Source organism: Mastomys coucha, unplaced genomic scaffold, assembly GCF_008632895.1.
Source record: "Mastomys coucha isolate ucsf_1 unplaced genomic scaffold, UCSF_Mcou_1 pScaffold7, whole genome shotgun sequence".
NCBI lineage: Eukaryota > Metazoa > Chordata > Mammalia > Rodentia > Muridae > Mastomys > Mastomys coucha.
In genome coordinates this window covers 60,351,748-60,375,862 of record NW_022196913.1, presented here as the reverse complement: position 1 = coordinate 60,375,862, position 24,115 = coordinate 60,351,748, and the positions used below count along the sequence as shown (strand labels likewise).

The 24,115-nt window shown below is 45.9% G+C and overlaps 2 protein-coding genes and 1 long non-coding RNA gene across 9 annotated transcripts in view; 1 reads left to right on the top strand and 2 right to left on the bottom strand.

Annotated features, from left to right (window-relative positions):
* Catsper3 (cation channel sperm associated 3) overlaps positions 1–10,884 on the bottom strand; it is a 26,491-nt gene extending 15,607 nt beyond the window's left edge. Inside the window, exons 1-2 of the mRNA XM_031358241.1 lie at positions 10,687–10,884; positions 8,424–8,577 (exon numbers count right to left, since the gene is read on the bottom strand). Coding sequence (XP_031214101.1) covers positions 8,424–8,577; positions 10,687–10,784 — 252 coding nt within the window. The 5' untranslated portion in view covers positions 10,785–10,884. The remainder of the gene's footprint in view (positions 1–8,423; positions 8,578–10,686) is intronic.
* A 61-nt stretch (positions 10,885–10,945) lies between these two features.
* Positions 10,946–16,862, top strand: LOC116081658. Of its 2 annotated transcripts, XR_004114953.1 has the most exons (4): positions 10,946–11,346; positions 11,441–11,628; positions 16,049–16,179; positions 16,491–16,862. It is a non-coding gene; the product is annotated as an uncharacterized LOC116081658 (long non-coding RNA). The 2 variants fall into 2 exon arrangements; XR_004114952.1 differs by having other exon boundaries at positions 16,049–16,862.
* Positions 15,945–24,115, bottom strand: part of Pcbd2 (pterin-4 alpha-carbinolamine dehydratase 2) — a 57,109-nt gene continuing 48,938 nt past the window's right edge. For all 6 annotated transcript variants that reach the window (XM_031358243.1, XM_031358245.1, XM_031358246.1 and 3 more), the window contains 2 exons: positions 17,364–17,444; positions 15,945–16,196 (listed from right to left, as the gene is read on the bottom strand). In XM_031358243.1, the coding sequence (XP_031214103.1) occupies positions 16,101–16,196; positions 17,364–17,444 (177 nt within the window). In that variant the 3' untranslated portion in view covers positions 15,945–16,100. The remainder of the gene's footprint in view (positions 16,197–17,363; positions 17,445–24,115) is intronic.

The following is a 24,115-nucleotide window of genomic DNA, read 5'->3' as shown; positions in this document are numbered from 1 at the left end:
GGCCTCAAACTCAGAAATCCGTCTGCCTCTGCCTCCCAAGTGCTGGGATTAAAGGCGTGTGCCACCACGGCCCAGCTACCTCAGGTGGTTTTGATTGTCATTTCTCTGGTGGCCAGTGGGGTTAACCCTGTCTACTGGCCATGTCTATCCCTCTCTGGTGAGCTGTCTGTTCATTTCAGTAGCCCATTTATAACTAGGCTGTTTTGTGGGTGCTAGGTTTCAATTCTTTGTTTTAGATATTAATCCTGTCAGATAAATAGATATCTAATGCAGGTTTCTCCTGATGTACAGGCACCTCACTGCTCCACTGGGCTCCCTTGCCATATAGAAGTCTTTTAATGTGACACAGTCCCATTTGTCTATTGTTGGTGTAATCTCCTGAGCTCCTGAGTTCCGATGCAAGAAGTCCCAGCCTACACTTATCTATTGAAGATTATATAACTCTCTCTAGTCTCTCCCCTTTAGCACGTCACAGTTCCAGGTCTTACATCAAGGGTTTTTGGTTTTTGTTTTTATGGTTTTTTGGGGCATTTTGTGTGTGTGTGTGTGTGTGTGTGTGTGTGTGTGTGCAGGGGGGGAGCTGAACATCTCATTTCATTCTTTTATATATGGGTATATAATTTTCCCAACATGACTAGTTTGTGTGTGTATATAATATGAATGTATGTTCATTCATATTATATGCATGTATGTGTGTTCATATATGTATATATGTATGTTTGTATGTACATATGCATGCATGTGTTCATATATGTATATATGCATATACACACACAGATGTCCATGCACATATGTATGTATTTGTATGGGGGCAAAGACACATAACAAGTGTCTTTCTCAGTCACTCTCCATATTATATATTAAGGCAGAGTTTCTTCCTTATCCTGGCAGGCTAACTAGTGAGCTTGCTCTAAGCACTCTCTGTCTCCACCTCCCACGTACCGGGACTCCAGGCAAGCCACTCCACCTGCCCAGTATTCATGTCGATGCTGGAGATGCAGGCCTCACACTTCTCTCTCTCCCACCCCTACCACTTGTTAAAGCTGCTATCTCTTCTCCATCAGAATTCATGTCGATGCTGGAGATGCAGACCTCACACTTCTCTCTCCCACCCTTACCACTTGTTAAAGCTGCTATGTCTTCTCCATCAAATGTTTTGCTGTCTTTGTAAGAAACCAGGTGGTTATAGCTATGTATTCTCATGTCTGCCTCTGCTCTTCTGTCCTGTTGGTTTATGTGACTGTCTTTGTGACAGACTTGACTGTTTCTGTCACTCTGGCTCTGAAGTACAACTCAAAATCAGGTATGGAAAAGGCTCCAACATCGTTCTTTGGTTATTTGGCTATTTGTGCATTCATTTGAGTTATAGGGGTGGGTTTTTCCCTATTTTTGTGAAGAATGACATTGGGATTTTAATGGACATTACACTAGATTTGTACGACAGCCATTTTCACATGATGGCCTTTTTTCCAGTGCATTAGCTTGGCATCTGTCCAAAGTCTTCAATTTTTCTTCAGTGTTTCAAATTTTCCAGTATATTTTTATTACACTTCCTATAATGTGAACATGTGCTTGTGTGTGTGCTAGTGGGGGGTACGTGTGCATGTATGAACACACGTGTGTATGCATGTGTGTGAATGGGTGTGGGGATATGTGTGTGCACGTGTGTGCACATGTGTGCACATGCCTGTATGTGTGCACAAATGTGGGTGGGTACGTGTGTGTGTGCATGTATGAGTGGGTACATGTATGCACATACATGAACACCTCCATGTGTGCATGCATGTGGGTATGTATAGGCACAGTGAGCATGTGGTGGTCAGAGGACAATTTGTGGGAGCCTGTTCTCTCCTCTCACAGGGAAGATTGAATTGGGTCACCAGGTATGGCAGCGGCAGAAGCCTCGTCCACCGGACCTACAAGGTTTTGGTGGGAGTGAGGTAGTTTGTTTTCATTTTGTTTTGATGCAACTATAAACAGGATTGTCCCCCCTTGTCTTCCTCAGAGTATTTGTTATTGGCCATCAGGGAGGCTTCTGATGTATATGCTGACTTTGTATGCTGCCATTAAGAGTTTTCTGGCTGCGTTTTGGGATCTCTTTACAAGAAGCATCGTCATCTGCAGTTAGAGACGCTGATCTTCCTTCTCTGTTCGTGTCTCCTCTATTTGCTTCTCTTGTCCTGATACTCTAGCCGAGATGTCCAACAACACATCCCATAAGAGGAGAGAATGTGTTTGCAGCGGGAATTCCTTCCGTTTTTCCCAGTTTAGTATACTGTCAGCTGAAGGTTTGTCCTGTATAGCCTTGGATAGATACATTGACATGTGTTCCTCCTATCGCTAGTTTTCTCAGGGTCTTTATCACAAAGGGATTTTGGATTTTACCATGAGCCCTTTCTGCTTCTGTTAAGAGGTCACGTGATTTCTGTCCCTGAGTCCATCTGCACAAGCTGAGCTGTCCCCTCCCCCCACCACCCCCCGCCAATGCCCCAACGCCCCTGTAACAAAGCCAGCTCTAGCATGGTCAACCAACTTCTTGGTGCGTTCTTAGATCTGGTTTGCAGAGCAGAGGGATTCATTCTGTATCTATGTTCTACTCCTTATCTGTTTCTTGAATGTGTATCAGGGTGATCCTAGCTCCATAAAGAGCCATTAGTGTCCCTCCTCCCTAGCCTGTGGACGCTTTAATTCTTCTTTAAAGGACTGATAGGATCCATCAGAGAACCCTTTGAATCTGGATGTTTTCAGTCCGGTATTCTTATTACAGTTTCAATCTCGTTGTTCGTTGTAGACCCACTAAAATTATTTGTCTAAGGAAAATGGTGTAATTGTACTTTAATTTTTAAAATATCTCTAAAGAGCTTTAGGGATGTCTCTTAAATACTTGCAAATCCATTGCACATGTGAAAACAGATTTTTTTAAATTTAAATAAAGAAAAGGGTTCTTTTTTCCTTTCTCGATTTCTCCAAAAATCGACAAATCTAACTAGCTGGTCTGCAGGCATACATTTGTAAAGCTGGCTTGTGACAGGGACACAAACAGATCAAGTCTAGTCTCAAAACTAGAAATGACACTACCTGTGTTAATTTCTTTGAATGATAAATATGCGTGAGCAATGTTCCCCTTATGAGAACCAGTTAGTCAAATCAGAAGGACTCACTGTGTCTCTCAACCTTCAGTTTGGAATATTTATCATAATATTTTGGTTATCTGTGCTTACTGGTCTATGGTGTTCAATAAAAGGTAGTTTTCATTGTCAAAAAGGTTGTTTATTTTAATTTAATTTTAGTAGGATCTAGAAATTCATTCATTTCTTTTATATTTCCCAATTCAGTGGGATATAAGGTTTTAAGGGTCTGTCCTAACCTGCTCTGTAGGTCATCAGCATCTACTGTCCTGGCTTCCTGCCCCCTCATTTATCATGTGGGGCCATCTTTGTCTGGTTTGAACCTCCAGCCTTTTCAATCATGTTTCCCTCTATCTGTTACCTTAGCTTGTCTCACGCATTTTTCTCTCACTAGTTTCCATCCTGATCATAACTGTTTCTTCTACTTACCTAATTTCTGATTTTAAGAAGATTTGCATGTGTGTGTGTGGGGGGGGGGTGTCACAGCCATGGAAGCTTGTGGAGTCAAGGCAGATCTCTATGCAGCTGCTTCTCCACCTTCCACCTTCCTGTGGTTCCAGGGGTCGAAGCCAGGTCTCCATGCTCATGGCATGCTGGCCCATCTAACACAGGCACTTACAGCCGTAACTTTCCCTCCCAGGGCTTTCTTTCATCTATCCCATAGGTTTGCTGTGTTGCATTTCCATTTTCACTAGATTGTGGGGATGCTTCTCTCCTCGATTTCTTCAAGGGCCCATGCACTGTTCCAGAGTAGGTTGTTTAATCCCCGCGGCTTTCTTTCTCTCTCTTGCTTTGCAGCTTTATTTTCCTTTGTGGTCAGATGAAATACAGAAGAGTCATGTCAACCTTCCTGTGCCTGCATCCCCAGAATAATTTGATATTTACCATTCACTTTTTAAATCCCCCACTCATTTTTTAAAAATTCTTTGTGGTAAGGACTCCAAGGACTGGGAGATGGGTCAGAAGATTGAGAGCACCAGCTGAGGACCCAAGTTCATTTCCCAGCATCCACATCAGGTGGCTCGAAACTGCCTGTCATTTCAGCTCCAGGGGATCTGACACCCTCTTCTGACCTCCATGGGTATCACCATGTGTGTGCACATACACACACGGAGAGATACACATAAATAAATAACCAATCTTTTTAAAAAAAAAAAAATTCCAAGTAGTGTGACTAAGAACACCCCTCCTCTCCTCCATGTCTCTTGGCAATAGGCCGCTGGTTCCAAAAGACTGAAAGATTCAGGTTTATGCCAAGCAAGACCACAGATGCTAGTCTTCCATGGTGGGCACACAGTGTTGGTTTCTTGTTGACAATACTCAGGGCCCAGATCCATTGCTTCTCCAGAGTTGTCACTTCTTTTACTATATAGAAATAAATGCCCAGTATGAATCACAGCATGAATCCCAACACTTGGGAGGCTGAGGCAGAAGGCTCATGTGCACGGAGTCAACCTGGGCTACAGAGCACAAAGAAACATAAAACCAGCAAAACTGTTAGGTACAGTAGTATGAGTAGCCATGTAGCAGATGACTCATTCCGGTCAGGGTTCATGGCGGGCTTGCCAGTAAAGCTTGGCTCTTTCCTGCAGTGGACATCTCAGGGGTAAGACGCAGCTCCCAGCCTCACTCACCTCAGTCTTTGAGGATTCTCTGGCCATAGTACTTCCAATCCTTGGGCTTCACATTGGCTCATCTCCAGGCAGAAGAACTATCCCCAGATTATCTCCTGCATCCCTTTGCCATGAGCACAGTAAACTCTGCCAGCTTCCTTACAGAGTGCATTACAAGATATTCCTGCCTTCAGCATAGCTCCTGAACCCTCTAAGCAGCTCCAGTTTCAGTGTTGACATCATAGACTCCAAAAAAGCGGGACCGCTGAATCGGTCAATATCCTGGTTATTCTCAGAGAACACAGAACAGTTTATGCTGACAATGCCAATCCAAACAGACTTTCTCTGTAGCCCAGGCTGGCCTCTAACTCACAGAAATCTGCCTGCCTCTGCCTCCTGAGCACTGGGATTAAAGGCATGGACCACCATGCACAATATAAACATAGACTTTTAATTTAACGTCGTCCACATATCTCTTATCTCCTCTCTCCACGACATCCCCATTTTCAAGAACACGAGATGGTCCCAGCATTCCGGAAGCTGATACAAAAAGATCACAAGCTCACTTCTGCTATAAACAAGCAGTAAATACCACAAACAAACAACATGGAAGATGGAAGGAAAAAAAAAGCAAGGTATACTGAGAGGAGGATGTAAGTTAGTGGTCCAGCCAGGCAGTGGGGGTGCACACCTTTAATCCCAGCACTTGGGAGGCAGAGGCAGGTGGATTTCTGAGTTCGAGGCCAGCCTGGTCTACAGAGTGAGTTCCAGGACAGCCAGGACTACACAGAGAAACCCTGTCTCAAAAAAAAAAAAAAAAAAAAAAAGTTAGTGGTCCACTGCTTGCCTACTGCCTGTGAGCTGAAAAACTAAATAGAAGAGGAAATTTCCATTCCTACCCATTGCTTTTTCAGATTTCACAGTGTCTCAGAATAACACTACTGCATGCATCACAACTAAGGTGACTGTTAAACATGGGTCCACACGGCCAGGCCCTGCTGCTGGTGACAACACCTGCTTCCTCTCAACAGAAAGATGACCACAGAGAAGGCGTGGGACATAGAGAAATCATCTCGAGCCAACCAGGAAATGGCCTCCCTGCTGGCCAGGAGTACTTAGTGAGTGTGGTGGTTTGTATATGCTTGGCCCAGGAAGTGGCACTATTAGGAGGTGTGGCCTTGTTGGAGTAGGTGTGTCACTGTGGTCATGGGCTTTAATACCCTCGTCCTAGCTGCCTAGAAGTCAGTATTCTGCTAGCAGCCTTCAGATGAAGATGTAGAACTCTCAGCTCCTCCTGCACCATGCCTGCCTGGATGCTGCCATGCTCCCACATTAATGATAATGGACTGAACCTCTGAACCTGTAAGCCAGCCCCAATTAAATGTTGTCCTTATAAGACTTGCCTTGGTCATGGTGTCTGTTCATGGCAGTAAAACCCTAAGACAATGGGCCATCAAAAAAAGTTTAAAGATATGAAATTCTAGCACATCCATTGTTGGAGGAATATGAAGGGAATTAAGAGGGGTGGGGGAAAGGGAAGATATATGTGATTGTATTTTATTATTGTATGTATGTGTGGAGTAAAGAAAATTTTAAGATAAAAAAAGTTTTAAAACTGTTGTATCTGGCCAGGTGGTGGTGGCGCACGCCTTTAATCCCAGCACTTGGGAGGCAGAGGCAGGCGGATTTCTGAGTTCGAGGCCAGCCTGGTCTACAGAGTGAGTTCCAGGACAGCCAGGGCTATATAGAGAAACCCTGTCTTGAAAAACCAAAAAAACAAAAACCAAAACAACAACAACAACAACAAAAAACCTGTTGTATCTGGTTCTCCCAGTTGGCCTCATCTTTCAGCCCCGCTGTAGCCTTAGGATCAAGGAATACATCCACTGTGTGTTGAATGTGTTTTCCTGGGAAATGGCAGTCCGTACTAATTCTACAGACAGCTATACCCTTCCATGCTCATCGCCAAAAGCATCAGTGTGATGCTTCTCCAGCTGGCTGGCTGCACACCCCGTTCCTGAACGTCCGCGAGTTTGTACCCTTTATAAGTCTGAGTCCCTCCTGTTTACCCCAAGTTCTTGGCTCACACTTTCTTCCCCCGAGGGAAGTTGAGCATGTCACTCCACTATCGTTGGGCAAATTGTCACAGAGAAGTCGGACAGGTTTTCCAGATGCTCTGAAGCCAAACTGTCTCGCTCCATCGTTTTAGTGATTTGCGGTTAAGTTCATATTCTTGGGGATGCAATGCGTACTTTTTCAACTTACACATTTTGGGGTGACTTTTCTTGGGTTTAGGTTTTCAGCATTCTGGTCCGTGGTTATTTGAAACACAAGAGTTCCTTTCATCAGTATGTAGGGTCTACTCCTCGACACCAGCACTCAGTATTTTCTATGTTTTTTATCACTTATATTTTAATTGATTTTTTTTTAATTCCTCCATTTAATTTGAATCACCATCTATGTATGGAACTTCTTGCTCTACGTTAGCCTTCAATTTTAAATGGTTTTATTTGATGGCTAGTTGTTTCCTGGGCTTAGTCACTTTGTTTCTGTCCCGTCTTACACCTGGGACCATATCCGTGAACGCCGTGCTTTCTCTAGAGTCCCTGCATTTATGGGATTCGCAGCCTTATCTTTGCAGTAGGATTTTGTTATCTGCGTGGATCCGATCCCAGCTTGCTCTGTCCGGTTATGATATATTGTGCCTTTCATTCTAAATCCCTTTTCCTAGCCTTTGAGAAAGTATGCTTCCAACTCCACGGAGTGCTTAAGATGCAGCTGCTTTGCCAAGCAGCGGTGGCACAGAACAAACAGGCAGATCTCTGTTCAAGGCCAGCCTGGCCTACACAGTGAGTTCAAGTGCAGCCAAGGCTACACAGAGAAACCCTGTCTCAAGCAAGCAAGCAAGCAAGCAAGCACACACACACAAAAGCAAGCAGTAGCTTCATTTGAGGGACTGCAGTTCTAGTTCTTTTTGCTCTATCTGAATGCTGTCTTTTTATTATTATTAATATTATTTGTATGCCTCTAGCTTGCTAAATCTTCCTCAGATTCCCCTAAGTGCACAGCCCTTTCGAGGGAGCTCTGCCTGGTCAGTTCTGCAAGCTCCAGCCCCTTCAGAGATGACCAAGAATTTTCTGCACTCACTACTGAGCTACTGGTGTGGGCAACCCAATTGTAGCTAGCCAGCCTGACATCAGCCCAGCACACCCTGGTGCCCCTCTGCTTCCTCCCCACAGGGACTGACCCTCATTCCATTGGAAATGCTGCCCGTGAGACTCAGCCGGGATATCCAGCATCTCCATTTACAAGTTAAGAGAAAATTCTGGTGCATGCCTTTAATCCCAGCACTTGGGAGGCAGAGGCAGGCGGATTTCTGAGTTCAAGGCCAGCCTGGTCTACAGAGTGAGTTCCAGGACAGCCAGGGCTACCTGAGCCAGAGAAACCCTGTCTTGAAAAACCAAAAGGAGGGGGCGGGGGGGGGGAGAGAGAATTCTGGGAGATTTACCAGCCATATCGTTGCTGCTGCTTTCTGCTACTAGCCAACGCTACTGTAGAGGTCAAAGGTCTTTAAAAGTGTGTCTATAGAAAAATTCTTGCAACAAAGATGCCTTTGAAATATTTTAACATTTTCAGAAACAATACAGGCAAAGGAGTAGAATAAAAGCTACTTTCTGCTCACCTCAAAGGTCCTAAACAAACTTAATTGTATGTCATAGTTGGTCCCCAAGACCAGTAAGAAGGAGTTGGTGGTGACCGTGATGATCATCAGGATCTGGAAGAGAGTGCTCTTGATAACCTTCCTGAAGTAAGCCTGGCATTCCTTATCCTTCCTCCTGTCAAAAGGGGCGGAGAGGGGCCGAGAGGCCTGGTCACACAGAGACTCCCACTCAACTGCCCCTCGGGGCTGAGGCGGCCGAGAGGCCTGGTCACACAGAGACTCCCACTCAACTGCCCCTCGGGGCTGAGGCGGCCAAGAGGCCTGGTCACACAGAGACTCCCACTCAACTGCCCCCTCGGGGCTGAGGCGGCCGAGAGGCCTGGTCACACAGAGACTCCCACTCAACTGCCCCTCGGGGCTGAGGCGGCTGCTCCTCCCACACTGGGAAAAGAAACGTATGGGGGGGGGGGTGCTCATAAACAGCTGGGTGACACAGCGACCCCTAAGACACTGTCAAAAGAGTAGCCTGCCCCCACCAGGTTCCTCTCCTGGACTCCTGAGAGTGGTCATTACTTCTCAGATAAAGTTTCCTTAAACACAGGAAAATACTTGAGTGTCACAGGAAAAACGTATTAGTCAATAAGCAAGTACACATCAAATGACATATATCACTGATTTATAATCATATATATGCATATGTACATATGTATATAGAGACACACACATATATATATACAAATATATAAGCTTACAAGTCTTGATAAAAAGTCAAACACCCTAAGAGAAAAAGAACACACAGCCAAGTCATGACAGTTCAAATGGTATGAGGGAGCTACAAAGTAACACCTGTTTGTTTTCTGCTTATAAAATCAGTGAAAACTTCCATGTGTTGGGCAGTGGTGGTGCACGCCTTTAATCCCAGCAGCACTTTGGAGGCAGAAGCAGGTGGATTTCTGAATTCAAGGCCAGCCTGGTCTACAGAGTGAGTTCCAGGACTTCCATGTGATAACATTTCATGCTCACAAGTAAAATGTGGTAGGCATTCTTAAGGAACAGAGTAACCTACACTGGTCAGTTTGGAATCAAAACAAAACTGAAACAGAAGACTGGAACTGTTCAAGTTCTCTCATCTGGACTCGAGTCCAAAAGAATACAAGCTGAAATGAACGAGGTGACCTCAGTTCCATGTGTTTACCCACAGTTATTTATAGTGATGAGAGCTTGAAAATCCTTTTAAAAACCTAACAGAAGACTGGTTACCCACATAGTGGATGCCAAAAGTTGTCCTCTGACCTCCACACAGGTGTCAAGACACATGCATGCCCCTACATAAAAATACACATTTTTTTTTTAATTTTAAAATACTAGCTAAGTAAACTATGCAGTATCATATCTATGAAGTTCCCCAGGGCTTAGAAAGCTGATTATGATCTGGTGAAGAACAAAGCACAGACACAAGACGTAACATTGTCATCTCAAAAGACATCTCATCTGTGTACGAGTAGGTGGGAAGTCTCCTGCGAGAGCGAAGGTAGTGTGTTGGTGGTGCCTGAGATGAGGGTGAGGCCACAGGCCTTCCTTTTCTTGTTTACACTTATCTATGCTTTGAAAGTTTTCTTAAAGAGTTGTATGTTTTTCCTACTATGTGTAACAAATATATTCCTTTACATATATACATATATATGTACATATGTAAAATATATACACACACACATAATCTGTGTGTGTCAGCCTGCATCTGTGGTCCCAAACCTATTCCAGAAGCTGAGGATGGAAGATCGCTTGCCCAAACCTGTGAAATGGTGAGGCCTTCATCTCAAGACACAACATAAAGGGAGAGCCGAAGCGCCCGCTGGCCTCTGTGGCAACACAGACACAGGCCGTGCACACACATACCTGCAGGCACTCACATAACACACACCTAGCTAAGAAAACAGCAACAGCAACAAAATCCCACCAACTATCTACATTCTATCATCTATTACAAAATGGATCCTCTTCATTATATGATTTGAAATAGGTCCTGTGGCAAAAGAAAGAAAAATTCTTCAAATGATCTAATACTTCAGTTGAAAGACATTACTCCAGGTTAACAGCCGCTGTGCTGAGCTTGGCTTCCAGAGAGACTGGCGAGCCTGAGCCAAGGTCTTCTGTCTTGGGGTACACACAGGCACCTGTGGAAGAGGCTGGAAGAGTTTGGGTGTCCTGAGCCCAGGCTGCCCCACTCCTCTCCTAACCACGGAGGTGAAGGGTACTTACTTAACTGGAGGTGAAGGGTACTTACTTAACCTTGCTGATTCTTGCTTGTAGTGCCTCCGACGCTGTACCAAACAGCGAGCTGGACTTGACTCGTACAGAGCCGTGGTGAAAGCGTTGAGACATTTCCAATTTTTCTCTTACTCCCTCACTTTTATCATACAGACAAACACACCTCTGCCTCAGGTCCTTGGCACCTGAATTCTAAGAGGCAGCAGAGAGGGACCCTGGAAAGGATTCTCTGCTTTATGAGGTCACTCTTAGGCATTCTAGCCGTCCCAGTAGGCTAGAGAGGGAAGCCTGGTTAAGGCCTATTCACTCGTGGTTCCCTCTTCCTGAGGTAGGGGATGACCCAGAGGGGGCGAGTACCTGGTAACCCTGGGGAAAGCAAGGCGACTTTAGAGGCGTGAAGGCCTTCCCTTGTGATGTGCCTGCTTTGGCAAAGGCCTTTTATAAGGTGGTAAAATGTGATAAAGTGAAACTGAGGGTCATGGAGGAGGAAAATTAAATTGTCTGAGTTTCTGAGGGACAGAACACACCCAGAGCCAGCACCAGAGACACCTAGAAGGAAGGTTTGCCATGGGTCAGGCAATGGACACAAAACCCACAGGAGGCAGAGGGAGCACAGCAGATCTTGCTAGTAGAAGGCTCGGGCTATGGATAAGAAAACTCCTCTCCCGAGGAAAATGTAAGCAATGTCTAAGGTCCCACGGACACATTTGGGGAGGATGGCACCCAAGTTCACTCCAGGGAATCAATGAGTTTGTTGGTCTTACTTACAGAACACAGAAAAGGGGTTACAGATAGGAGCGTGGGCGCTCCCTCCCAAAGGCTCCACAAGAGTCATTGCTTTCCCAGAGTTGCGTAACGGAGGCCTCTCCTAAGTCTCACCAGCAAGATATTCTAGCCCTGCTCCGCACAGCAGTGGGCAGAACTGCACACGCGTGGTATGAAATGGCCAGATACTCAGGTAAGGGTCCTGTGCCCCGCCCCTCCCCATCCTTCCTTCTACGGGGGGTCGGGGAGGTGTCAACAGTCAATAAGCCCAGCTAGGTTGGTCTTGCAAGCCAGCACAGCTGAACTCCTAAAGATGCTTGGCTCAGAGGTCAGAGGTTAGTCATGAACAACATAGAAACCAGAGTGTGAGCAATGAGCTCAAGCCCTAGACATGTTTTAAGTGCAAGAGCTATAGGGATTTAATTCTGTTCAACCTTCAAAAGTAGTATTATACCCTGACCCCCCTTTTGGCTTGATTCTTTCGAGCCAAGGCAAGATACAGAGATTGAGATTGCTGTGTGATAGTAAATATTTAGTCACTGACTTAGTCAATTTCCTGGAAACACACGTTCTTGAGCTTTAAGAAAACGAGGTGTCCACTGTACCATCTGTACTGTCCCTAATATTCTTTCTTTTTTATGGCTTGTAGTGTTAGGGGTGGAACCCATACTTTGTGTGTTAGGCAAGCACTCCACCCCAGCCAGTCCTTAGTATTCTAAAACATGTGCCCATATGCATGGCTGGAAGAAAATACTCATATAAGCAGTGAGTACAGCAAACTGAGAAATAGCATTGATAGCCTGCCCAGGAGGAGAAATAAGTCCTGGTGATTACAATCAACAATATTATGTCATATAGTAAAAAGAAGGGACTTCAAAACATCTGGACACAGGTGATAAGTGTTGGAGATGAGGATCATAGTGCCCTGGGTCTTATAAAGAGATACGATTTTATTTATTTATTATTTATTTATTTATTATTTGTTTTTGGTTTTTCATGACAGGGTTTCTCTGTATAGCTCTGGCTGTCCTGGAACTCACTCTGTAGACCAGGCTGGCCTCAAACTCAGAAATCCGTCTGCCTCTGCCTCCCAAGTGCTGGGATGAAAGGCATGCACCACCACTGCCCAGCAAGATATACAATTTTTAAAATTGGTTTTCTGACATTGAACCTAAGATAGCCCAGGCTGGTCTCAAGCTTCATGGGTAGCAGAGATTGACCTTGAACTCCTAGCCTACTGCTGTCTCCTCCTCCTCCTCCTCCATGCTGTGGGATGAGACTACAGGTATGTACGGCTATGCCTAGCTCCATCCAGTTATCTCTGGATTAAAAACAACAGAGCTTTAAAAAAATATTTTGGTGTCGGGCAGTGGTGGTGCACGCCTTTCATCCCAGCACTTGGGAGGTAGAGACAGGCGGATTTCTGAGTTCGAGGCCAGCCTGGTCTACAGAGTGAGTTCCAGGACAGCCAGAGCTACACAGAGAAACCCTGTCTTGGAAAAACCAAAAAAAAAAAAAAAAAAATTTTTTTTTTGGTAACTTGAAGTGAAGTGATGTTCCTCACATACACCAGACCTCTGCAGGACCAGAAGAGGTGAAGATAGAGTGCCGGGACCTAAGGGACCTCCCAGGAAAGGATTTACAACCTCCCACTCTGGACACCACAAATTCAGGAACACTAACACACCCTGCTCACCCACATCGCACCACATGGTAGCAACTAGAGCATTGGTTCTCAACCTGTGGGTCTTGGCTCCTTTGTGGGTCAACCAACCCTTTCATGGGAGTCACCTAAGGCCCACGGAGAAAAAAGATTTATGTGAGTTCCAGGACAGCCAGGGCTTACACAGAGAAACCCTGTCTCGAAAATCAAAAAAAAAAAAAAAAAAAAAAAAAGTTACAGTTCATAACAGTAGCAAAATTACAATTATGAAGTAGCAATGAAAACAATTTTATGGCCGGGGTCACCGTAACAGGAGGCACTGTATTGAAGGGTTGCCCTGTCCGGAAGGATGAGAACCACTGGACCAGAGCCAAGAGGATCTGAGAAGGACATCTTCTAACTCGGCACAGCTGTGCCACACAATCTGCTCTGCTGGTGTTCTTTCTCTCGATTCCTGTCATCTTACTTCTGGTGTTGCCTCTATGTCTCACAATGGTCTCTGTGTGTTGCTGGGTTAGGTTTTAGGATTATGCTTATTTTTTTCCCCTCCAGTTTGCTATCAGGGTTTCTCTGTGTAGTCCTGGCTGTCCTGGAACTCCCTCTGTAGAACAGGCTGGCCTCGAACTCACAGACACACCTGCCTGCATCTCCATTGTGCTGGAAAGTCCTGAGCCACCAATGCCTGGCAGGCATTCTTTGCCCTATAGCCATGAATCTTGTAAGCTCCTCTTCTTGTTCCTCCATCTTCCTTCTCTGGTCCTTCCCCACCATCTCTTCTTTTTACTTCTTAATTATAAACTTTGTCAATGCAAAAACAGACAAACATGGATCTTAAATAAGAGATAGTTTACCACGGAGCCATTATGTGTGACCATGAACCAGAAACACAGACTTAGGTTACCCATAATTCCACTTTCCCACCAAGTATAATAGTATGAAGAAAGGCATGAGAGAGACCTGTTCCTGAGGGACTGGAGAGATGGCTCAGTGGTTACCTAAGTTAGGTTCCAGGAATCCATGTTTGGTGGCTCACAATCACCCATAACTCCAGTTTCAGAGGATCTTATCTCCTCCTGCCTCCATGGGTGCCTGCATGCATGCAGCACATAGAAATCCATGCAGGCACATACACATAGATGAAAAATATATTTTTTTTTTAAAGAGAGGAGGTGGTGAGCCTGAGATACAGGAGATCCTGCCTTGAAAATACAAACAAGCTGGGCAGTGGTGGCGCATGCACAAGTCCCAGCACTTGGAAGGTAGAGGGGCGGATTTCTGAGTTCAAGGCCAGCCTGGTCTAGAGTGAGTTCCAGGACAGCTAGGGCTACACAGAGAAACCCTGTCTCAAAAAAACAAAAAAGAAGGAGGAGGAGGAGGAGGAGGAGGAGGAAGAGGAGGAGGAGGAGGAGGAGGAGGAGGAGGAGAAGGAAGAGAAGGAGGAGAAGGAGAAGAAGGACCCCTTTTGGTTTGGAATCCCTTAGGAGACATCTCTGGATGTGTCCATGGGGTTTTTACAGAGGTTTTGACTGAGGAGAGGAGGCCCACCCTAAGTGTAGATGGCACCATCCCATAGGCTTCCCAACTACAGACGCGGCATGACCAGTTCACACGCCTGCTGTCTCCTCTCCATGCCATGAGGGACTGCATCCTTGAAGCCTGAGCCAGAACAGGCACCCCTACGCGCTCCTTTAAGCTGCTCTCTCTAGGACATTTGTTCACAGTGAGAAAGTGACTGAGGCAGTGTGGCTCCTCTGTCGGCAGGGGTGCCAGGGGTGGCAGGGGTGGCAGGGGCGGCAGGGGTGGGGCAGTCAGGTTTTGTGAGGCAAGGTTCTTGCAAAGACAATCTTTGTCAGAGTCCTAAGTCTGTGGACTCTGTTCACTGGTAACAACACAGAAACTGGAAATCTGTGGCTCTCGGTTCTTCCTCAATTCACTGAGCCCAATAACGGAGAGGCGGGCCATCGCGATGACAGGGAGTCCTTGAGTTGCCACATCTAACTGGAAGCCAGGGACAAAACACTTGTCCTCTCCTTGTCTAAAAAGGAAGACGCAACCAAGACAGGTCATCCAATTTTTTTTAACTTTTGTAATAAAATTAACTACTCAAGTGGTACAACAACCAAACCCAGAACAACTTCCACTTTGTGAGAACGATTCTATACACACATCTTCGGAATGAGGAAGTCGTTCCTGCGGCTCTCTAACAGTTACAAAGCCCTGCTCTGCAGCTCCTGGGTGGCAAAGGTAAGTTCTCCTAGCTGCATTCTTGCCATCTTGGGGCTGGAGAGCGGGCTCAGCAGTTAGAACTTGCTGTTCCTGCCGAAGACCCAGGCTCAAGTCTACATGGTAGCTCACAAAGAGCCGTAATTCCAGCTCCAGGGGGCTGGATGCCCTCTCCTGACCTCCACAGGTGCACACACCGTACACAGACATCATATACATAAAGTAAATCTAAAAACAAAATTCCGTTTTTTTCTAGGCCAGTCTAGACTATATAGACAATACAAAGCCAGTCTAGCTACATAAGCAAGAACCTGTCTAGGAAAGAAAAATTTTTTAAGTTGTATTTCTTTGAAAATATTACTCATATAGCAACCCAGGTTAGGGATAGAGAGATGGCTCAGCAGCTAAGAGCTTATATTGCTCTTTCAGAGGCTCAGAGTTCAGTTCCCAGAACCCTTGTCAGACAGCTCACAACTGCTCCAGAGGGTCCTGCACCTCCATAAACAGTTGTATTGACGTGCACATGGTCAAACACACACACACATATACATTTTTAATTTTCAAATAATTCAGGTTGGTTTATCCTATGTCTTTGACTAGGTGTAATGACAAACAACCCAGGCTTGGCTTCAAATCATTCTGTATTTGAGCATCAATCATACAAAAACGTATACATGTACATATGAACCACTTTATGACTTCATTTACTAACATAAATGGCTTTCAGAAACCACTGCAGACAAGGCAGCGTTAGACCATGGCATGCATCCCGAAGGAGATCACAGAGAAGCAGCAGCTTTTTCGATGAACTGGGCCAGCTTCACGTCCCTCTTGGTCAGGCCTCCACAGTCATGCGAGGTGAGGGTTATCTGGACCTACGTAGGGGAAGCAGCTTTTCAGATCTGAGCAGGGACCTGTGGGCTTTCTCCCCAGGGTGGCAGACATCAGTGTACTTTTCAACATTCATATCTGAGAACTCAGGGTTATGTGACTTAGACAACACATTACGGAGAAACCCGGACTTTGCCAGACCCATCAGGCTTTGCAGCAGCCACCTAAAAGTAGAGGTCCCCAGGGGCGAGGGGTCGGCTGCCAGCATGGAAAACCTCGCTTCCTGGAGGAATCGAGATGGAAACACCACTTTAACTCCAGGATTTCACTTCCGCCAGCTCTGTTCAGGAAGAGGCGAGCAGACCTATCAGGCAGTAGCTGAGTGAGGTACAAAAGCTTGTCAGCGGAGGAAACAAGTGAGGGTACACCTCAACAAGAAGATCGAAAAGCAAAGAAGGGCATCCAGGAAGGACAGGTCCAACCTGGAACTGGACCTTTAGGGATTGCTTCTCTTTAAAAATCCCAAAGTGGAATTCTCATTTCTCAAAGATGCCTTACAACCCTTCAGAGAAGTCTGGATTGATATCCCCAGTGCTGAGACCATAAAGGCAGGACACTCTTGGGGGACAGGGTGTTCTCGCTGCACCCCTTAAAACTCTTAAGCCTGTCCTCTGGAGATCAAATCTTTAATAAACATTTACCACAAAGAAGCATTTTCTGAGATTTATTTCCACGAGACACGTAAGGCTATGCTATCTGATTTACTACCACTCCTTTTAATAAATTTTTCAAATTAAAACTCTGAGGTCTCAGGTAACTGAGTTTGGCATGGTGGCGCATGCCTATAATCTCACAAAATGCAAAGCTGAGGCAGGAGGATCTCAAGCCTGGTACTCATAGTGAGTTCCAGGCCAGCCAGGGATACATAGAGAGACTGACTTAAATAAGATAGTCTTCCAAAGAAATCCCCCTCCACATAAATATAAAATTTTATCTTCATGGCTGATGTCCAAGATCAACTCAGGAGCCTACTCTAGCCCAAACTTCTGAAAGAGGAGCTCTGCTCTCAGGAGCGCCCTGACTGTGTTACTAATTAACAAGGACACGCGGGGTTCCTTAGAGAATACTTTCTCAGCACTTTCTGTGAATTCATAAATAAGTTTCTTCAATTCCAAAATTAAAGTCATCCAAAACGAAAGAGGTTCAGTTACCTTGTTGTACACGTTGAACCATTCCGGGTGGTGATTCATCTTCTCTGCTTGCAGGGCAACCCTGGACATAAAGCCAAACGCCTGCAAAACACCACGTTCAGAGTAGTTAGCCGCCCCGCCCTGCGCTCTGTAGCTGGGAGACCCCAGAGCCACCCAACCAGATAAAGGCTTGCTGGCATGCAGGGGAACCCTGGGAAATCACAGGGGAAGGGCTGCTCTCTGCAACCCAGGGCATCGTGGCAGCAGACTGTGAGGTGCGGAAACAATCCGCCTCAAATAAACAAACCAGGAAATGAGTGTCACCTAGTGACCTGTCTGGACGGCTTAATTGTCCTAGGACTCCCGACTGCACTGGGATAATTTCCCCTCAACCCAGCGCCCTGGGTCTACCTGCCCCAATCTAGGGAGCCAATTTGCTTCTTAGCTGTTCCTTCTGTTTTTAGTGAGTGGGGTACTTCGGCCATCAGCGGCCGGGCTGTGGAGAAAGGCTAACAGCTGTCCCAGCCCACCGTCAGGGGATGGGCAGTGAAGGCCACCTCCACTACCATGCTACACCCCACCAAGCTGAGGTGACAGTGTGCCTCAGCAGAAGACAAGCCTGGAAAGAAGCCAAGGACCCCACCCAACAACATTGACAGCCGGGCTCACACCACGGACAGCCGGGCTCACACCACGGACAGCCAGGCTCACACCACGGACAGCCAGGCTCACACCACGGACAGCCAGGCTCACACCACAGGGAAAGCAGAGATGCCAAGCAGAAGGCTTTGTTTCTTTTTTGCTTTCTTTCACACTTTTATGAAGGCGCCTGCAAATCATCCTATTTTACACAACCCCCTCTAAGGCTCAGGGATGTCTGTGGAAGGCGGACCACAAATTCCGTAAGAAGCTGAAGACAGGATGAAGTTTCTTTTTTTTTTTTTTTTTTAAAGATTAACTTATTATTTATTTATTATAAGTACACTGTAGCTGTCTTCAGACGCACCAGAAGAGGGCATCAGATTTCATTATGGGTGGTTGCTGGGATTTGAACTCATGACCTTCAGAAGAGCAATCGGTGCTCTTACCCGCTGAGCCATCTCACCAGCCCCAGGATGAAGTTTCTGACTGTAGTCTGGACCCAGCACAATCATGAATGCACAGCCAAGCTGATTACCTGCGCTGGGCACACACATGATTGGTCCTGTGAACTATCAGTCATGGTCAATACATTTTAAAAGGAAAGGGAGGGAAGAATCCATTTAGCTACATACTGACTTATCCAGAGCAAAGCAAATTTACTCTCCTGCTCCCCTTCACTCCAAATCTGACCCCTTAGAGCCCACAGAGGGTACGAGTATCGAACGATGTCGGCTTCAGGTATTCAGACTCGGAACTTCCGCTGTCTAGAGTAGCTGGTTTTTATTCAGCATGGTAGAAGTAGAGGACGTCTGAAAGGGTCCGCAGTGACAGGCAGGATGTGGTTAGGGCCTCCTGGCCTTTTGAACCTGGAACTCTAGATTCAAATTCTGACACTACGACATCACGGTCATATAATTCTACTCTCCATTTCCCTTTTCTTTTTCTCCCCCATATAGCACAGGCTGACCTCAAACTTACTGTTCAGTCTGTCTGTCTGTCTGTCTCTCTCTCTCTGTGTTATTTTTTTAAGATTTTATTCTTAAATGATGTGTATATGTGTATGCGTGCATGTGAGTACATACACCCTAGAGCTGGGGTCAAAGGTGCTGTGTGCTACCGACATGGGGAATCAAACCCTGGTCCTCTACAGAGCAGCTCATACTGAATCACTGGCCGTCCAGGAAGCCATCCAGCCCTTCTGGTTTTTTTTTTTAATTAATTTAATTTATTCTCAGACATTTTCACATGTGTACATAATACTGACCACTCTTCACTCCCACCTGCCCAACCGCTTCTCCCCCAACCTTCCACAAATCTCTCCCTCACACATTCACAACCACTCCTTTTGTTTTGTGACTCACAGAGATTAGCCAGGGCTATCTGTGTGACCCTGAGTCTGGAGCCACCATTAGAGCCTAGTGGGCTCATAGTGGGCACACAGCTAAAGACAGTTATCCCCTTCTGTCCCCACCTCCTCCAGGTAACTGTGACTGTGAGCAAATGACCAGAGTGGTTGTACAGAGCCACATTGAACTCGGGGCATGAGGCTGGATGGTATGACATTTACCCACTACCATCCCTTAAGACTCAGACATAAGAAAATACTACAGGAGGCAAAGGCAGGCAGATTACTATGAGTTTGAGGCCAGTTTGTTCTACACAAAGAGTTCCAGGCCAGACAGAACTATAAAGTGAGACCCTGCCTCAAAGAGATAGAGAGAAACAAAGATGGGGGTGAGAGAGAAAGAGAGATGGATAAGATAGATAGATAATTGGTAGGTAGACAAACAGATAGACAGACAGACAGACAGATAACATCACGGGGCAGTGACTATGGCTTGGCAGGTAAAAGCACTTGTCAAATAAGCTGGACAACCTGAGCTCCACCCTCAGAACCTACCCACAATAGAATGAAAGAACCAACTCCCAAAACTTGTCCTTTGACCTCCATGTACACACACACACACACACACACACACACACACACACACGTACACACACACACATGTGATGATGATGATGATGATATAAATTTAATTTAGTAAAGAAAACATCACAAAGTCTAATAATCCCACAACTGGCTCAGAGGGCGAAAAATAAATCCCACCTGCCTCCTTTGCACAACACAGCAGATCTACTATATACCTGTTCAGAGCTTGCACACTTAGAATGTCCATAACAGCACACACTCGAGTCAAGTCTTAAGATCTACTATATACCTGTTCAGAGCTTGCACACTTAGAATGTCCATAACAGCACACACTCGAGTCGAGTCTTAAGATCTACTATATACCTGTTCAGAGCTTGCACACTTAGAATGTCCATGACAACACACACTCGAGTCGAGTCATAAGATCTACTATATACCTGTTCAGAGCTTGCACACTTAGAATGTCCATAACACACACTCAAGTCATAAGATCTACTATAACCTGTTCAGAGCTTGCACACTTAGAATGTCCATAACACACACTCTAGTCGAGTCATAAGATCTACTATATACCTAGTTCAGAGCTTGCACACTTAGAATGTCCATAACAGCACACACTCGAGTCATAAGATCTACTATATACCTAGTTCAGAGCTTGCACACTTAGAATGTCCATAACACACACTCGAGTCGAGTCATAAGATCTATTACATACCTAGTTCAGAGCTTGCACACTTAGAATGTCCATAACAGCACACACTGAGTCATAAGATCTAAGGCTTGCTGCAGGAATTTGGATGAGTGGCGAGCAGGAAGAGGAGGAAGGAGGGCTGTGATTATGTGGAGGATGCTGAAGGAACCAAACAGTGAGTACAGGTGACGGACTTCTTTCGAAGACTTCTTTTCAAAGCCCTAGCTATTGCTTGTAAGGCTCCAGTGGAATCTAATGACCTATTAAGAGTGTAGGCCACGTTTTCTTTAATCCATTCTTCAGTTGAGGGACAGCTAGGTTGCTTCCAGTTTCTGGTTATTATGAATAAAGATGCTACGAACATAATTGAGCAAGTATCTTTGTGGGATGGTGGAGTATCTTTGGGGTATATTCCCAGGAGTGGTATAGCTGGTAGATCTGAGATAGAGCTATTCCCAAGAAAAATATGGTACATCTACACAAAGGAATACTATTCAGCTACAAAGACATCATGAGATCTGCAGGCAAATGGACTTGAGAATATTATCATGAGTGAGGTAACCCAGCCCCAAAAGGACGTGCATGGTATGTACTCACTGATAAGTGGATATTCGCCATAAAACACAGGATACTCATACTCTACTCCACAGACCCAAAGAAGCTAAACAGGAAAGAAGCTACAGGGAGGATGCTTGAATCTCACTTAAAAGGGGGAATAAAATAGTCATAAGAGGCAGATGGACAAAAGGAACTGGAGGGGATGGTAAGGAGAATGGGGGTTCAGGATCAGGTGTAGGGAAGGGCAGGAGGGATGACCAGATGTCCACGAGAATGAATGGAAATCTGCAACTGATAGAGATGGGAAGGTGGGAGGCATCTCCAGGATGAGACTGAGACCTGAGATAAGGGAGGCGCCCAAGAATCAATTGGGGAGTGCCCTTGGTTGTGACTCACAGCACTGGGAATATGGAACTTAAAGAGACCACCTCCTATAGCCAGGCAGGAACCCCAGTAGAGTGATAGGGACACCAACCCAGCCACAAAACTTTCGACCCCAAAATTTATTCTGTCTTCAAGAAATACAGGGACGGGGATAGAGCAGAGACTGAGGGAATGGCCAACGAATAACCAGCCCAAGTGGAGGCCCATCCCATGGGCAAGCCCCAATTCCTGGCAGCATTAATGATACTCTGTTATGCTCATAGACAGGAGCCTAGCATGGCTGTCCTCTGAGAAGCTCCACCCAGCAGCTGACTCAAACAGATGCAGAGACACACAGCTAAACAGTGGATGGAGCTTGGGGACTCTTGTGCAAGAAGAAGAGGAAAGAATGTGGCCCCTAAGGGAACAAGAACTCCACAGGAAGACCAACAGAGTCAACTAACCTGGACCCTTGGGGCGCTCAGAACTGAACCACCAACCAAAGAACATACATGGGCTGGACCTAGGCCTCCCCGAACATATGTAGCAGATGTGCAGCTTGACCTTCTTGCGGGTCCTGAACAAGTGGAGCAGGGGCTATCGTAAAAGCTGTTGCCTGTGCTTTTAGCTGGGCTGCCTTGTCTGTCCTCAGTGGGAGAGGATGCACCTAGTCCTGCAGAGGCTCTCTGTGCCAGGGTGAGGAGATACCCAGAGGGGCCCCCACCCATTCAGAGAAGGGGATGGGGAAGAGTTGTGGGAGGGGGTGACCCGGAGGGGGACAGTGAGCAGGGTATAAAGTGAACAAGTAAAATAATAATAAAAATAAAAGATTATTTGAATCAAAAAAGTAAGTGTAGGCCTTCTAAAATCATTCCATGCAACAAAGCTGGAAACACACAGAGTCCCTAAAGCCCAGGCTGACTAAGAAAGGGGCAACGAACACAAGTCAACAAGCTGGAGGGGCGGCTCAGCGGTTAAGAGCACTGCTGCTCTTGCAGAGGCCCTGGGTTCAAGTCCCAGCACCCACACAGCAGCTCAAATCAACTGTAATTCAGGCACGGGGGATTCAATGCCCTCTTCTCACCATGCCTTGGGCACCAGGCATGCACATGGTACACAGACGTGCAGGCAGGCAAAAACACCCATTAACATAAAATAAAGAAACCAACAACATAAAGAAATTAGAAAATAAATAAATGAAACAAATAAAGCGTCTAACATAAGCCTATTTGCCACAGCAAGAGGGAAAGTCGTAAACAGAGTCAGAGGACAGGGTGGCTCAGACGTAGAACGCCCGGCCTGGGCACTAACTGAAGCCAGGTGATCTCCAGGACTGAAAGAAAAACGGACGTAAAAGAAACATCTTAGAGACAGGCTGTGAGATGGCTCTTGCCTTCTGAGCCTGGAAGTTCTATTCCCAGAGTCTATGGAGAGCTGGAAAGGGAGAGTTCATCGTACAGATTCTCTGTTCTACACACACACACACACACATACACACACACACATGCACACACATGTGCACACGCACACACCACATATGCCATATACACACATATACATGTGCACACACATGCACACACACCATATATGCCATATACACACATACACATGTGTGCACACACATGCGCACACACACCACATATGCTATTTACACACATACACATGTGCACACACGCATGCACACACACCACATATGCCATATACACACACATACACATGTGTGCACACACACACCACATATGCTATATACACACACATACACATGTGCACACACGCACACCACATATGCTGTATACACACACATACACATGTGCACACACATGCACACACACCATCTATGCCATACACACACACACACATGTGCACACACACATGCGCACACACACCACATATGCCATATACACACACACATGCACACACACACCACATATGCTATATACACACATACACATGCACACACACATGCACACACACCACAGATATCACACAGCACAACTGGACCAATGAAGGAGCCAACAGCAAACGGAATCAGCTAGTACGTGTTACCAACTAGAAAGGGAAGAGAAACCCCGGAGGTTTGAAAACTGAAGACAAGTGGTAGAGGTCCTTCCAGGCATACAATGGGGCACTGCAGCTGGAGACAGACAGTATCAACTGTAGCTAACAGTGGAAGAGAGGGACAGACAGACACACAGCACCTGATGCACGTTAGTGGGAGTGTACCAAGGAGAGAGGGCTGCATTTGTCATGCAACACTGTATGTGTGATAGTAGCCTCTGGACTGAAGATAAAGCAAACATTCTCAACTAAGGAAAACACAACTTAAATAAAACCTGAAAGTGCAGCAAAGCACTACCAACAGCATCAGCATAACTGAGGGCCAGCAGGCCGTGCTTCACAGACGCGCACACAGAGGTGCACAGCCCAAGCAAGGAAGAAAAGCCTCGAAATTAACGATGCAGAAAGTACACAAAACTGCGGGCAACTAAAACATTTATGTTGACTTGGTGGGTTTGCTTTCTATAAATGAGCCCTCTTTCTAAAACGCTGTGCGGGGCTGTGCAGGGCTGTGCGTGGGGGAGGGGCTGT